The sequence below is a fragment of the Mya arenaria genome, chromosome 15, assembly GCF_026914265.1.
Source record: "Mya arenaria isolate MELC-2E11 chromosome 15, ASM2691426v1".
Classification (NCBI taxonomy): domain Eukaryota; kingdom Metazoa; phylum Mollusca; class Bivalvia; order Myida; family Myidae; genus Mya; species Mya arenaria.
Genome location: NC_069136.1, coordinates 25,891,579 through 25,909,182, shown reverse-complemented (window position 1 = coordinate 25,909,182; position 17,604 = coordinate 25,891,579). Strand labels below are relative to the sequence as shown.

At 35.6% G+C, this 17,604-nt stretch overlaps 2 protein-coding genes across 2 annotated transcripts; one reads left to right on the top strand and one right to left on the bottom strand.

The window, feature by feature from the left end:
- Positions 1 to 772: 772 nt before the first annotated feature.
- LOC128219573 (protein Mo25-like) lies at positions 773 to 14,843 on the bottom strand. Its single transcript, XM_052927399.1, has 8 exons — positions 14,704 to 14,843; positions 12,686 to 12,859; positions 12,108 to 12,272; positions 10,924 to 11,042; positions 8,840 to 9,008; positions 8,137 to 8,262; positions 7,143 to 7,286; positions 773 to 5,713 (listed from the first exon to the last, which is right to left on the bottom strand). The coding sequence occupies exons 2-8, from the start codon at positions 12,797 to 12,799 to the stop codon at positions 5,531 to 5,533; spliced, it is 1,020 nt and encodes a 339-aa protein (XP_052783359.1). The 5' UTR covers positions 12,800 to 12,859; positions 14,704 to 14,843; the 3' UTR covers positions 773 to 5,530.
- On the top strand, positions 14,610 to 17,568 carry LOC128219243 (uncharacterized). Its single transcript, XM_052927055.1, has 3 exons — positions 14,610 to 14,629; positions 16,829 to 17,058; positions 17,225 to 17,568. The coding sequence occupies exons 1-3, from the start codon at positions 14,610 to 14,612 to the stop codon at positions 17,566 to 17,568; spliced, it is 594 nt and encodes a 197-aa protein (XP_052783015.1).
- The last annotated feature ends 36 nt before the right edge of the window (positions 17,569 to 17,604 follow it).

Sequence of the window (17,604 nt, the reverse complement as noted above, 5' to 3'; positions counted from 1 at the left end):
GGTGTCGAGTCTTCTAACTTGGTATTTAAATCAGTCATGGTCAGTAAATGAGTCCTGTTGTTTGCGATCAATAGTTTAAAGGTCAAGGTCATCTTAACTAGAAAAATTATGGGCACTCCCGACAGGTGACACATCTGATTCAGATAAGTCTAGTTTTGACCTTTGTTCCCTGTGACCTCAACACCTTTAACCTTGACCTAAGGTCATCAGACACACCATCTCGTCATTGTGAGCAGTTGTGCCTAGTTTTTTAAAAATCATTCAAAAGTATGTGTATGACCAAGTTGTTGACTGGAAAAGTCTGTAAATCTTTTTGACCTTTACTATTGACTTACAGACAAGCCATCTCATCATTTGTTCCAAGATATTTTAAAATCCTTCAATGGACTATTGAGTGTTCTCAGCCTGGACATGAATAAAATTTGTCTTGTCAGCGTTATCAATCCACTCCTGGGGCAGCCATGATTATTAACAGTCTCAAGTCCAAGTCTAGACTCAGACTCAGAAAAATTACAAAGAATCATCTTTAACCCACTAGTTTTACAAAAAAAGAAATATGAAGGATTCAAATAGTTATAAAACCAGCAATTTTCATCTTCAATACTCAAGTAGAAAAAAAGTTTGAATTAATTTATGAGTAGAAATTTTGCCACATGAGTCTGAACTCAGACTTAAGATTGTTCGTAACTATGGATCCTGGAAAGTTAAGTTTACCTAAAGCTGTCAGACAAAAACTATTTCTTTAATGGAATATACAAACAAGCAAAAAATATTAGTTGTTCACGGTGTGTTGCACTCTCCAATTTGTATTCAATGAAGAATGCAACTCAGATTTTATTCAATATAAGTATTATTATATTGTCAGAATTACTTTACAGTAATTACGGTAAGTATTTTGTACATATAAATTTAATCTTTGAATACAATAATAATGTGGCAGTTACGTATGTACAGAAATATATAGCACTTTCATAACACAATCACAAACAAATTAGCACAAACAGAGGGGTATTCTTTATACATGGAACAGAAACCACTACTATTACTCATTTATAAACTTAAGTATGGCAGGATTATTGTTACAGTTATAATTGCAAGACAATAAACTTCATTTGAATATCATCAGTATTAAATTTTCTTCTCACCTGATGTTTTTTCTAGTATTTTATTGAACAGGCAATGACACTCCTAACCAGCCATGCGTTCAACGCGTTTGCTGTTTGGTTCCCCGCTTGCAGTGTATGCACTGTGTTGCAAAAGGGATACAAAACAAGACGATTTGCTTACATTAGGTAAAAGCTCGCCCTACTGAATGAATGCATTGCTGGTTTGGATAATCTACTTTAATATTAACTGTAGTAATATTTGAGTAGCTGCAACTTGACGCTTATAAAGCATAAAGCGCAATAAGATCTTTGGATAAACGGGTCCGACTTTTAACAATAGAGCTTCCCATCTATGGTTTGAACAAGCTGTGTGATATTAAACTCAAAATTTGAGTAAGCCCAGAAAGCGTTTGTCCTGTGCGGCTTGAAGGCTGTGTGCTAACTTTGACCACGAAATGGACCAAATGCCAAAATGTGTCAGGTCTTTTGCAGAATAATATACCACATTACCATGAACTGTAATTATTAAGGTATTTCATGTACATATAAGAATGGCATTTTAAATCAATATTGCCATTGGCGACCATGTTAAATTAAATACTTGGTGACCCCATATCATAATCTTGGTATTGATTGAATGAATTAATGAAAATACATTAAACATTAAGTTAGTACAGTTTAAATGTTTGTTATTTATTTAAACTAAAATCTGGCTTGAAAGATAACCGCTTCGGCAATTAAGTCCAAAAGAGTGTGTTTATAATATTTAGCTATATAATTTTTTTCTCTTCTCATAAAACATTTTCAAATGATTCAAAAATAATAATATTGTGTCACTAGGCATTCAAAATTCCCATAACTGTACATCTAAAACATTTAATGGGTACATCAGCTAGTATAAAAAAAATACAAAACAACCTTTATCAACTTGTAATAATATTATACAGAACAATGTTAGATCTCGGCTACACAAAAATGTACAACGTTTTTACAGTTGTTTCAGCTAAACTACTTTGATCATTATGAAACAAACTATATGCACTTCTACAACAGAGCATTACTTACAATGGACGTTTTTTTAAGCAATAAGGCAGTTTTTTCAGAACCTTACACGAACAAAAATAAAACCCTTGATAAGATCCCGTAAGTTTCATTTTCTTTGGTATACATCTTCTAGAACAAAAAAGAAACAAGAGGCCTACAGAATGAGTTCCAATGCCCGTCTGTTTTAAGTTAAAATTAGTCCAACAAGGGATATAACTCAAAAATTGAAGTCAGAGTTATGGAACTTGCTTAAGAGTGTTCGTATTTTCTCTGGTAACATGTTTACCAAGTTTCATTAAAATATCTTAGAACAGCTTTTGAATTATAGCCAAAGTTTGAGTTTTTTGCATAACACTGCCAATGCTGACCTATTCCGGCTAATCAGTCCTATAAACCAATGGTATCACTTACTTAAATGTTATTTCTTCAATAAACCAGACAAACTAAAAATATCAAGTCCTAAAAAATAAAGAACAAGGCTGAATGGACAGAATCCTCTCACACTGACATAATCTTGGTGCTCATCATTTGTCAGTAAGGTAGGGAAAATAGAACAAAGATATTATGCGATTAAATATAACACAAGTAACTCAATTAACAAATTAAAATATATCACTTGCAGCCAAAACATAGACATGAAACTACATGTGTTTCAAAAATATAACCGGTTTGTTTGTTCATTTATATATCAATGTCATTACATTAAATTGTTCCAATTATATACATTATTCTTCACTTCAATAAGAAAATAGGTTAATTTTTCATACAGTTGCCAAGAAATATTTAAGAATAAATAACAAAAAAATCGCAATGACTAGTTATGACCTGTTTTTTTTAACAATCAATTTAACATCATGCTTTTAGTCAGAAAAGTTGTTTTAAATGGGAGGAAATGAATTTGGGAGTTGAAGATTTGAACATAATTTCAATGTCTAAAATTAAAAAAAATAAACTATTATCCTCTCTATGTATACCATCGTAAGACACCAACTTCTGACACTTTCATTAAAGAAATGGATCGATCGTTGATATCCCATAATGAATGCATACATACTTTAACTTAATTTTTTAACATGAAAAAAGCAAATTTTCATAATTGATTAGTGGATAAAAATAGTTTTTGTCTATAAGGCAAGAGCTTCTTTTTTTTTTGTTATTTAGATAAAATATTGTCTGCACGAAAAATGAACAGTTTAAAGTAAGGTATTTATATATATGAACATAAATATATGAATAATCATCATTGAGATGTTGAAATGTACTAAAAAGTTATGAAAATTATCTTTATTAAACTGATTTGCGGCATTATTGAGAAGAAAGTGGTGATGATTTTTTTTTTTTAAAACAACAAAAATTCAGGCCAACAGGTCAAAGTAACGCAAAAATAAAAATACATGACAGACACACTGTCATGTGTATCTATGAAGGAGATTCTACAATATACATGGGAATTGGGTTCACCCATAGTTATTTTATATCTAAATTAGAGATTAAAAATTGGTCCAAAGTTATAATCGACCATCAAAAATAATCGGTCAAGCCATTCTGATCAAATTTACACAAGCTTTACATAGTATTGATAGTAATGTTAATTTTTGATGTGTCTGTTTTTCCTTATGTTATAATGCTATCATTTGAAAAAAACTGATTGCTGATTGGGAATTTGTGAATTAAATGGCATTATTTTCATTACAAATAACACACATTATTTCGGAATAAAAATGATTTTAATTATTTGTCAAGCAATAATCAAATGCTGTAGCCAAAGAAATGATAAATGAGCAACATGTGGTTGCTTTGCTGTAAATCAGAACCCCTTGGTATTTGTTAAAAGTCTCACGTATGACATCGCAACAAGCAAAACTTTTACCATGAAGATAAAACAAGGTTGACATGTCTATGTTTATACTTCCGCTCTATATTTTTATTGTAATCAGTCCATTTTTATATCTTTTAGTGAGAAAAAATCCAGTTTGTAATATTTTAATCATATTTTATACACCACCTTAACATGCAGAATGATTTTGATATGAGACCTTTATATGATGGGGGAACCAGACGAGCAAGGATTAGATCGAATACCTTCAATAGTCATTACATTAACAATTATTTTGTACATAAAGGCAAAATGCTAGTCTTAACAAATTACAAACACAAATCTGGGTATAAAATAATAATAAACTTTAAACCATGATAATATTAATAATCATTGAACCGTGTTCTATACATGTCTGTGTGACCAATTAAATATATACATGTATGCTAGATAATAAATGTATGCATAATTTCAGGGACTTGTCCAAGCCCAAATTTCTCGAAATATCTTGAGCTTAACAGAGTTTACGTTTGATTTTTCATTTAAGCCAACTTTCTTGCTAGAATTTGAATTTATAAACCAATATTTATATGAAAAACTACAGAAACACTGACATAGTTTATTATGATTATATTTCAAATAATTTCCTTAAACGGTTTCAAAACTCTTCAAAAGGAGAATATAAAAAATAAGCCGTAAAAAAGTATATATATGCTTGTTTCAGGTTTCATGTCCTCCAAAGAATAGGGTAGGTAAGTCAGATTTATTTTTTTAGGCAAATTGTTTCTTGAGATTTTTCAGTTTAATACCCAAAACAATAAATTATATGCTTATTAAGAACATCTAATCAATTCGTTATTAACATTACTAGTATTGTTTAAAGCTTAAAACACTTCATCTTTTAAAAGAAATAAAAACAAACAAATGATAACAAATATTTCTTCAGGCAATAAAAATTGTAGGCCGGGAAATCAGAAAAACTTATTTTTTTACGCCTTAACTTAAATAGCGAGCCTAAGCCGGTCCTGTCACTAGGGATTCAAGATATTTCAAGAAATTGGGCCCGAAATGATAAAACATAATTTGTGATATTTGGCAGAGTACCAATAGTCAAAATTACTAGAATTTCAACTAAAATATTTCATTCTGTATCATAAAAAAATTATATCGCTGGTATCAAACAACCAGAAAATTGCTTGATGCAGCTTAGATGTATTTCATATTAAATTAGCTGTTTTGCACTAAAATTTGTGTAGGAACTATAATATTATATATCCATAAATTATAATTCTTATTTTAATGTTTAGTAAGCTTTACTTAATTCACTGTTGTCTGATGCTCATGAAATATTTAAGTAAGCGCTACATATTGGAAGTACCATAAGAAATGTACAAATCGATTAAATCCCGAACAAAACAAAAACAGCCGAGTTTGGGAGCAAAGGAACACAATCAGCTTGCAACAATCACTCCGTGCAGTCTTGACGTTATCACAATGTTATTCTATGATGAAGAATTAAGTCCGAGAAAAGTTCACATATAAATCGTCTATGCTTCATTCGTTGTTACGTCTCATCGGTCGATTTTAATTCCTTGATTTGCTTTATAAGATATGCTTTTTCGTCATTGAATTGTTCATCGTCTGATCGATCAGTGTGAAATTTGGTGAGGAAATCAACAAGCTTGTCCTTGTTTCGAAGCAGAATGTCCAGGATAGGCTTAGGCTTGTTTGGGTTGGCAACAAACACCTGAAATAGTTGTAAGTACGTACATATTATATACATGGAGAAGTACAGATTTTTTTTGATTTTTTTTTTAAACAACAGACTATGAAAATGGTTGGGTCATAGTACAAATTGTATACGCATGTAACTACAGGTTATATCCATGTCTTTTGTTCTTTTTAGCTCGGGGAAAACATGTATATACCTCAAAAGTACTTTTTCAAACATTCTAGGCACAAAAGGATTCAAATATCAATAGAGCAGTAAATTTAAAACACAAAAATTCTGAAATTCTCATTATGTAAAAAAAGTGACAATGGGGAATTTCAGAGGCTATTTTGGGGAAAACAGGGTTTGGCCCTTAGGAAAGTAGTCGAGTATTGGCTACTGCAAAGAGGTTTAAAAATAGCCAGTTAATACATAGGTAAATACTGATTAAATACATGGTTTAATACTGTTGAACGGATTCAAAACTGCAACATTAAGTGAGCCCAAATATATTGTTAGAACTAAGAAATAACAGTAAAAAAGCAGTCCATATGCTTTATTCACACATTTGTCTCTTCCAAAGTACTACAAAGTTTTGTGGACATTTGGATAAATAATATATTAATTAATCAAAACAAAGGCCGCAGAGGGAATGTCAACACTTGTCTGTTGGCGTTGTTTTTTTTAAACAGTTCAGAAAAAGGCAGTTCTCAATAATTATTGATATAAGAGTAATGGGCCTATACTAGTGTGTAATGTCTCTGGCACCATATTTACTAATATTCATTGTATTAATGCACCAGTCAATTGTAACCACGGCTCCCAAAGGTCCGGGGAATAGCGGGGACTTTGACTTTCGGTCCTGCCAAGCCTGAGTAAAATCCCCGCCTGCGGAGATGAACTGCTAGTTAAATCGCTGCCAAATGCCCCACACCCCAGTGACCATAGGAAAGGACCATTCCCCACTAGATTTGGCGCGAAGACAAAACCAACACATTCACCAGGCACTGCGGAGCCACTTGGAAGGTAAGGTGGTTACAATTGACTGGTGCATTACTAGACAGTTTTCAAGTTATGGCCCAGGTTATTTTTTTTGCTCAACAACAACAGCGACAACACAGACAGTTTTTTCTTCAAAAAATAAAGAAAGCCAACACATGTCTGCCAATTTTTCATAAATTCCGAACTCATATACACTAAAATAACCCCCAAAAAGATAGTTAGTACTTTTCCCAAACAAGATCACTGCCAACTTCACTCATCTCTTCTTGTCAATTTGTTAAGCTTAAATTAGCACATGCCCACAAGCCCTGCATTGATTTTAAATAGCAGGGCTTGTTTAAAAACAACTGGTGCCAAGCACTATTTTTAGGCTTTTTCATCCAATTCTTATTTCGGTGACTAGACACAACCAAAAATTAATAAAAAAACAATCACCTACAGACAATGAAGACCAAATCCCTACCTTGAAGACATGGAAGGCCTCAAACTGTATGTTACGACTCTTTTCTCGAAGCATGTTCATCATCATCTTGAGGTTATCCGGGTTGCTAATGTAGCGGGTCATGATCGTGAAGTTGTGACGGTCTAGTAACAACTCTCCAAGTAGCTAATGGAAATACAAATAATAAATAAATGATTAAATAATCATTAATGTACGAGTAAGTACTAAGAAAAACACTTATTTATATAACCACAAGAAACTGTTAAACTACATTTAAACTGAATAGACTGTTAACCCTTTCCTTCATAGAGAAGTGACCTCATCAGCCACCCCTAGTTAATCCCCTTGTTATATAACTTTAGGGTATAAAGTTGCATCTATGAGGCTATGGATAGAGAAGTAAAAATGTTTTTCTATGAAGAAAAGGGTTAAAATAATCACGTCAAAGTAAAATGGTGGCTGATGAAGTCAAAAGAAAACTAGAGACGTCTCTTTTTGAAAAAGTGCTTGTCTCCCCCATTGTGTGGTCGTAGCTGAGAAATTATCAATGATGGACATGAGATTTGTACTTTGGGACAGGCAATTACAGTGACCTTGAAGTTTGGCCTATTCACCCATATTCAAAAGTGAACATCTACTGCATGAAAGAACAGGGATCCTAAATTGTTTTTCACCTTAAGGTCACTGTGACCTTGATCTGCTGATCTCAAAATCGAAAGACGTCATCTACTAATCATGTCAAACCAACTTGGATACCAAGTATGAAGTTTCTGGGCCCAAGTGTTCTTCATTTATTGAGCAGTAACCACTTTTTAACCATAAGGTCACCCCAGGGATAATTCTAGTAAATGATTTTCGTGATTTCTCGCATAAAAATTGTCAAATCGCATTGAACATGCATAAATGATAGATATTCTTGGCTCATTCGCAGTATGTGTATTTTGTGCCTTTTTGCTTTTGTTGCCTCGCATAGATCTGTTAACATATTCTTACAATCATTCTTTCCCAACCATACCTTAAGAGCTTGTCTCCGTGTGACGTAGTTCTCAGAGTTAAGGAGATGCTGATATGGCTCGAACACTCTGTCGTAGTTCTGTTCCAAGAAAGTGGCTGCCAACATCTTGTGCTTGGTAAGCAACTCCTGAAAAGATGGGAAAAAGGATAATTTATATAAAATATGTTTTTCTTATCAACTTTTAAAATGGTTTCTTCCATTATCTTTGTATTTAGTTTGCTTTTATTAGTTTAACATTTGACTAATTTTAACCAAACCAAACCAAACTTCTTTAATATGTAAATGAATGCAATTATGTCTTGGCAGGTGCTCAAAACACCTAGCTGGAAAAAATATCATGAGAATTGCGCAATATGTCTCAATTATGACAGAGGATTACATGCTTGTTGATGATGATGATGATGATGATGATGATGATGATGATGATGATGATGATGATGATGATGATGATGATGATTTCAGTAATAAAAAAGGCACTAACAGGATAGTAATATAGCAATTGTGAAAAAGGCACTACCCCAAAAGGGGGAGGGCGGTAAAAAAGGGGCATGGCCAGACCACCCTGAAAAAACGGGCTAACTGGAGAATTGTATGAAATATGTTAATCTTTTAGTTAGGGTTTCAGTCACATTTTTGAAGGCAAGTTACTGAGCACCTGAGTGTTGATTCACCATAATAGTTAACATAATCAAACAATACTTACTTTGAAAGTGGAGAAAGCATCTGAAGCCACATCAAATGTGGAGACCTCGACGTATGTGAAGAAGTTGAAAAACTGTTCATCATGCAACATGATCTTTGCGAGTTGCTCGTAACGGCAACATTCACGAAGCATCATGCCACAGTTGAGGGCGATCTCCTGGCTCTCATACCTTTACAAAAAATATTCTAATTAAAATCTATGTTACATGATAGACAATGTAAGCTGCTCGTAATGGCAACACTCACCAAGCAAGAAAACCAAAGTTTAGGGCAATGACCTGGCGTGTACAAAAAAATAATGTTACGTAAGCGATTATTTAAGCTGCTCTTTCAACCTTAACACACAGTTCCTTTAATGCAAAACTATGCCCTTTTTAAACATGGCTTTAACACTACATACAGCTTAAGTCCATGAATTAGACGGAGTATTGATAAGACATTATGTGAAAAAGCATATATAAAGCGCTCTTAAAGGGATTAGACACCAGATAAAACAATTGCAAGAAAAAAATATGTCAAAAACTCGCATAAAATTGATATCGTTGTGTACAATGCATTGAATCTTACTAACAGATGTTTTTACTGCGTCTGTCCACCATTTAAATCCCAGTTCATTAAAAAAAGCGTTGATTTATATATCTGCACTAATCACATGACATTCACATGCTAACTATACACACTATAAACTTGGAAACCATTGTGCGCTATGAATTAGATAGATTATTGGTCAGAAATGTGGAAATGCATATACATGTATAAAGTGCTCTCAAGACTTACATTGTACTTTAATGCATACACTTCATTTAAAATAGCCACTACTTGTATTAAGTGTGTACTCAAGGAATTATGAAGTTTAAATTGTTGTTTTCTTCTATAAAACAGCTAAACATTAGAAACAATCAGAATAGCTTTGATACAAGGCGAACATTATTTTAAAATGATCATGATAGGGTATGAATTTCACATTCAACTGATGCTGTAGCTTTATAACTGCTGGGAATAAGCTGAACTTTTAGAAGTAATTGACATTTAAATTTTTCTCTATGTGATGAATGTTTTTACTGATATTCAAAACAGAACTATGAGAAAAGCTTCGGAAAATCATTCAGACAATATAGCAGTCTCCCTGAGCTTGTCATTTTCTGACATTGTAGACATCAGGAAAATACTGATATATTATAAATTAAATAACATGTACAAACTTTTATCATAAACATGATAACATGAATAGCTGTCAAGTGAACATGACATTTAAGGTGCTAAGCGCAGAGGCCAAGATGAGAGGGCAGGATGGCATATTTGCCAGCATGGCACGGATGCTGGCACGGCAACATGGACAAAACTCTACAGTGTAAATACGATTATATTCATTTGATTCTTGACTTATACCACATATTCCATTAGAACAATCAGAACTCAAGAATCAGTCATAAAACACTAAAACGCAGTAATAAAAGAAAACATTTCAATGTGTGACACTTGAAAGTGAAGAATGTACTTTTATACAACTATATTTACTCCTCAACTTCCATTCCTTAAATGAACTACCTTTTGGCAATTGCAAATATCACATAACAATATACCGGGGTACATGTAAATTAAAAATTGTTAATCTTGTTACTGTTTGTATTGAAGCAGGCCCTGAAATCTTAAATCAACATGTTAGAAAGTGTAAAGTTATGATAAGTAAAATAAATTGTTGTCATTAGTGTTTCAATTTTACATTTTAAAGTGATCTGAAGTGATTGATTTTTCCAGCGTCATTGTGATATAATTTGATAAACTGTTTCCAGTTACAGTCGGGTTGTTCTATTTACAGAATGGGTGAGAAAGAACTACTGTAAAGTTTTCTTAAAAGAAATGAAATATCCTTTTAAAATTTCTTGAATAAAATTATAAACTATTGGGAGTAAATATAAGTAATGAATTGCGTGATGTTATTATCGGGATACGAATGTAGTTGGGCTGGTATGCGAAGAGTCCTTTGGACTCCACATTTTTAACCAGCCCAACTGTGTTCATACCATAATAATGACATCAATCCCAAAATTTACTCCTTAAATAGATAACAATGGATCACTGTACCCCTTCATGAGTTCCAGAACGATCTCCTTCTTGGAGACCAGGTACTCCACTGTCGGTGCACGAGTACCAATCTGCCTTCTCAGCAGGTTGTTAAAGATCTGCGCTACATCCTTCCTTCCCTGAATAAAAAACACATAAAGTCAATCATACGAATAACCCACAACAAGAATTGGGGTTAGGTTAAATGGAGTTTGGATGTATATTAGAAACTTTCAGATGTTAAAAAATTCAAATTCATATTCAAGGCCACATTTTCAATAAGTCAATTTAAACAAACTGTTTGTGTACACATCATTGAGGGGCTGGTATGTTAAGTTGTCAATTATTTCAAATTTTATCGAAATAGTTACATTATAATTGAGAACTTGTAAGAGTTCCACAGAATTAAAGTTCCATGTTTGGGAGGCAAACTTCCAGAACTGATGGCACAGAACTTCATACTAACTATTTTTAAATTCTTAATGGAAGCCCTGGCAAGAGCTGATTTTATTAAAAAGATGAACAAGACACGCAGGGAACACTTTCATCTGAACAAGTTTGGTAGAGGACCTCGAGCTGATCAATGCTAAATAATAGATACTGGTACCTTAGACTGATGCATTTTAGTATGAAACAAAAAAAATATTTTCTTGATCAGACTTTTAAAAATAATTTGAGCCATCAGGCAGTGCCCACTCAGTCTCCTGACCCAGGCATGGGCATGATTTGCAGGAACTTGGTATAAGATTTTAATCCTATCATACAAAAATACATACTCATTTATCATTTAACTAAGCTCTATGCAATTTAGTTACTGACAATTATCGGAATATTACAAGATGAAATATTCTGAGTCTGGTCACATTCATTGTCATGATATGTTACATCAGCCGATTCCTATTTTCTAAAACAGACAATAAAAAGAGGGAGTTTGGCGTTCTAGGTGATTCATAATATAAAGACAATTCAAAAGATTTCTATTCTCATCATCAGGTGTGACAATAAATCTAACACATAGCACCATCGTTTATATTCTTTGTCAAAATAAAAATTAGGCAAAAATATACTTAGCACACTCAAATTAAAAAAGACTTAGCCTGTGGGTCAGGTGTGTTCCATGAACCGGGTCATTTTGCCAGGAAATGCCAAATGCAAGCAATGCATGAATACCTTGTAATACACATCTTTAATTCTTCACTACATACCTCAAAGTCAATCTTGGCAAGGTTCTGTACAAGCATGTAGAGCATGTTGTTGTCATACATCTCATGAGCGAGCTGCGCGACCTGGTCGGACTGCGGCTCCTGACTCTCAGTACCATACAAAACTGTCTTGATCTGGGCAAGGTTCTTGGACACATCATCACTGGCCTTGAATGTAAATCACACAAAATATTTTGACTTTATAACAGCTTTGATACTTCTTATGAGCAGGCTGTTACTCTGGTTTGTCTGCAGTTCCTGCCTCTCTGTACCTGATCCCAGCAAAGTTTTTGGACACATAATCACCTGTCTATACAGGGCTAAAAGATAATACTTTCAAATTAACAACTTATCAAAATTAAAACTATTCCGAAAGGAACACTCCAGTTGAAGTACTAGAAAGCTACTTAACATATAGAAAAATTAAAACCACCCTATGAATCAAGCAAGTGCTGGGCTAGTATTCTGTTGCCAGTAGTTTTGGTACCATAAGAATATATTGCACTAAAATTTCAGCTTGTACTTGAAAATCTCAATTTCTAACACTGCAGCCAAACTTCCAATGCTATAGGAATCATCACCTTATCCAGTTTCTTCTCCCCAGTCTCCTTTTTCAGGGCGGAGAGAGCATCTCGAAGCGATCGTACGAGCTCTTGAGGAGACTTCTGGGATTTCCCAAATACAGTGAATGGCATCCTGGACTGTTAGCACCTAGCAAATCACTTCCAGACTATCACAGATTGGGTTGGAAGAATCTGAAAATAATAACCAATGAATTATTTTGTATGGTAATACAGCTTTTATTCAGTATCTTTAGGGTCAAGTTTACATTTATGAAAAAATAAAATATAAAAAAATAATCAAAATGGAATGTAGTGTGTGTGGGGGGGTTAGAACCAGCTGCCCAGTTAGCTCAGTTGGTTAGAGCGCCGTGCTAGTGTTCCGGCAGTTGTGGGTTCGAGTCCCACACAGGACACACTTTTCCTCCAAAGTTTATTTTAATCGTGGTAGCAGTAAAACAGCAGGATTGCTCTGTTGGCTGAAAAGGTTGATGGGGGAGGAGTGTAGTGTGTGTGCGTAAGAACCAATTGCCTGGGTAGCTCAGTTGGTTAGAATGCTGTGCTAGTATTCTGGCGGTCGTTGGTACGAGCCCGTCACCAGGCACACTTTATCTCCAAAGTTTACTTTAATGGTTTAACAGCAGGAGTGCCTCCATCCGCTGAAAAGGTTAATGGGGTGATGAAGTATAGTGTGTGTGGGGGTAAGAAGCAGCCATCGGGTTAGCTCAGTTAGAGCGACGTGATAGTGTTCCCACAGTCATGGGTTTGAGCACTACAAAGGGCGCACTTCTTCTCCCAAGTGTGTGTGGGTAAGAAGCTCAGTTGATTTGAGCGCAGTGTTCCCCTGGTCATGCGTTCGAGCCCCACACCAGGCACACTTTTCCTCCCAAGTTTACTTCAGGAATAAGAAGAAGTGTCAGAATCCTTGTAGATCATAAAATCATCAATAAAACGCTACTTATATTAGGAGAAAAGAAAACTATGGATAAAAAGTGCACCAGGTGTGGACTCAGACCGATGCCTATGGCTGTCATAACACTAGCGCAGTGCTTTACCGAATGATCCAACCAGGACTGGGAAGGGTCTACACAGACACTACAAAATTAGGACTGCAGATTTCAAAGGAAAACAATAAAAACGCATTTCTGTGTTAACCATAGCAATGAGTAGTTATTTTTCAACACCAGGTCGGTGAAAGAAAATAGTTTTATCACCGCATGATAAATGACACACAGAATCTAGTCCAAATAATTGTACGTTGGCGGATTTTTTTTAGATTTTTGATATGGCAAATCCTTCACGTACAAATTGTTTAGTATCAAAAGTGGGTAGTTGTTCCGATCAGGATTCCGGGTTAAAGCATATAGAGTCTATAAAATATCATAAAAACAAGAAATATTACCAGATAATGTTATTTTATATTAGTTCCGTACACAAAAAAATAAATATCCAACTTATAATTATGAGTTTGACAGCTTTTTTTCATTTCATTCTGTCAAAACATAACGATATATACATGAAGGGCACCTGCAAGGCTTCAGGGCACAGTTTTAAATCGCTCGGAACATTTCGGCCATGGCCGAGTTGTTACGATTGTATAACGAGGTCTATCTCGAAGCTTTGTCGGAGGAGGCCGAGTTATTACGATTGTATCGAGTTGTTCCCCTTCGCATAAATGTTTTTGTGTCAGTCAACTTTCGTTTTATTGGAAAGGTAAACAACTTGTTTTAATGCATTAAATGCTTGTTTAGTGCAAAATAACATTTCACTTACATGGTAAAATATGAATATAACTCTTTATGGTCAATTTCAACCATAAAATACTTCACTTAAAACAATTTCAATATTTTTAAAACACCCCCGTTTTTTGCACATTCCCGTTTAGACGTTAGGGATTGGAAGAATCCCGTATAACACGTCTATTATTTTAGACTAACACAGAATCATGACGGAGAAGTCCGAGAAGTGGGTTGGGTCATGGATTATCTATTTTTACATTAGATCGTAAATATTCAATAGGTGAACAGAAATGTCCTTACGTAAGCTTAAAAGGACTATATAGCCTTTTAACTGTCTTATTATAAGTCGTCTTTATCCATAAATAGACAGAAAATGTAGGAAAAACGTTCAACAGTGCAGACTTGACCGATTTATTCTTCCTACAGGAAATGACGTAAAAGGTAAGGCATAAAACTTACACAATCGTAAATCATCATCAGATAAAAAAAATATTACAATCGTTATCGTAACTACCCACACAACCGTCATCATAATTTCATCATCACCATCACCACGGCTGTCACCATCACCACGGCTGTCACCACCATCATCATCATCATCATCATCATCATCATCATCATCATCATCATCATCATCAATCATTTAATCATTCAATCAATCACTAAATTAATCAATCAATCATCATCATCATCATCATCATCATCATCATCATCATCATCATCATCATCATCATCATCATCATCATCATCATCATCATCATCATCATCATCATCATCATCATCATCATCATCATCATCATCATCTCATCATCATCATCATCATCATCGTCATCATCATCATCATCATCATCATCATCATCATCATCATCATCATCATCATCATCAATCAATCAATCATCATCATCATCATCATCATCATCATCATCATCATCATCATCATCATCATCATCAAAGTAGAGCAGCCATCATCAACATCAATAGCAACAGCAGTAGCAGCAGAAACATTTCTTCAATCACCTCTGTTATCATAAGCGGCACTTACAACAAGAACAACAACAACTACGAAAGTCTTCATATTTTTATCGCACCTGCAAACAAATATATCTAACATATCTACCTGGGCATTTGAAATTTTATGCGGTTTGTTTTCAAAGTGGGTAAAAAAGCGCAAGTTTTAGACGCAATCGTCTACAATAATATCACATCTTCTTCATTTTCAAAGTAATAAATCATTCCACTAGTTTTAAATCAAGACCATAAAATAAAGTTGTGCAGACGAAAAGATATTTTTCAAATCACTTTCTCCTTCTTCGTTGTCAAAAGGACGCCAAGCTATGGACAGAGACGACTGGAAACGTAGCGAGTATATTACATGAAAATCTGTCGATTCACGATGAGTTGGACTTAAAGGGACACAATAAAATGATGCAAAAAAAGAAAGTATTTTAATGCATTATTATGTTTAACTCACAGGACTAATGACAAAATAAAATAAAGCTTATGTTTTGTGTACACAAACAAAATATGTTAGCCTTTATAAAAGTTGTTTTAATTAATAGCACGTGGCCACAAATAACCCAGTTAAAAAGGCGCCAACATATTATCTACGCTAATATTGTTTTGTATCTGTAAACAAATCGTACGGGGTTTTTTAATCATTAAAATGAAATGAGTTAACCATAATGATGCATTAAAATTTAAAAAAAGACATCAACCTAGTAGTGTGTGCCTTTAATTCTATATATCGATTGTTAAGTTTAGAAGCATACAGATGTATAAATCATTTTTACAATTTGTATAGAGCAAATCTTTGACTAGGTCCGGTAGACTCAATGTCCGAGATTGCGCGTCGTAGTAATTTGAAATGTCTAGCGCGGGGCCAAACATAATCAAGCGGTTGTTTCACGTGTCTAGCCGGATATTGAGTTGCCTTGAGTAAGGTGTCAATCACTACGAGAATATTATTTGAATATGTCTACTCTATAATTGAGTGAATTCAAGCATATTTGTAAAATAAATCAATTTTAATAGCGATACTAACATTTTACTGTCACATTTTTATATAATTATTAAATAATTTGATCTCTTGATAATGTTTTATCATTAAAACAAGGATTTGCATTACACTTCACGCAGCATATTATGTTTTAATGTCCGCGTATACAATGCAAATGAGTCTCTCTAATAACTGTTTGATTATTTATCGTACTTGTTCAAGCCGTACTTTTAGATATTTGAAAAAAAAAATCATTGACAGTGCAAGGTTACAAGCGGATCCATTGATAGCGCTCCCAGTGCACCGCCATGCCCCCCCCCTCAACCTCCGCTAAGCACCTCACCTCCCCTAAGTGCCCCCACCCCCTGTCTCGCCTCCCCAAGCGCCCAAAACCCTTGTCCCGCCTACCCCAGCACAAATCTCCCCCAGTGCCCGACCTCCCCCTGTCCCACCTCCCCCAGCGCCCCACCTTCACCACCGCCTAACCTCCCCATCGCCCCACCTCCCCAAGCGCCCAACCTCCCTCTGTCCCACCTCCCCAAATGCCCCACCTCCCCAGCGCCCTATCTCCCCCAGCACCCCTCCTCCCCAGTGTCCCACCTCCCCCCAGCACCCCACCTACCCCAGCGCCCAATTTCCCCCAGCGCCCCAGGTCCCAAGTAACCGACCTCGCCAGTGCCCCACCTCCCCTAGCGCCCCATCTCCCAAGTGACCGACCTCGCCAGCGCCCCACCTCCCAAGTGACCGACCTCGCCAGTGCCCCACCTCCCCCAGCGCCCTATCTCCCCTAGCGCACTATCTCTCACAGCGCCCTATCTCCCCCAGCACCCCAGCACCCACCTCCCCAAACGCCCCATCTCCCAAGTGACCGACCTCCGCAGTGCCCCACCTCCCCGAAGTGTCACACTCCCACCTCCTTTCCCATCGCCCCCAGTGCCCATACTTTCCATAAGCGCACCTCCTCCCCCTGCCCCACCTCCCCCAGCGCCCTACCTACCCCCAGTGCCCATACCTCCACCAAGCGCACCACCTCTCTCAGTGCCCCACCTTCCCAAATGCCACACCTTCTCAATTCCCCCCCGCTCTCAGTGCCCCCTGCCTCCCCCTCCGTCCCCAGTGCCCAACCACTACCACTTAAATCCCCAGAGCGGACCAGAATATATCGCTAATATTCATTTGCATTGGCCTTTATTTTTTAGTCAAAT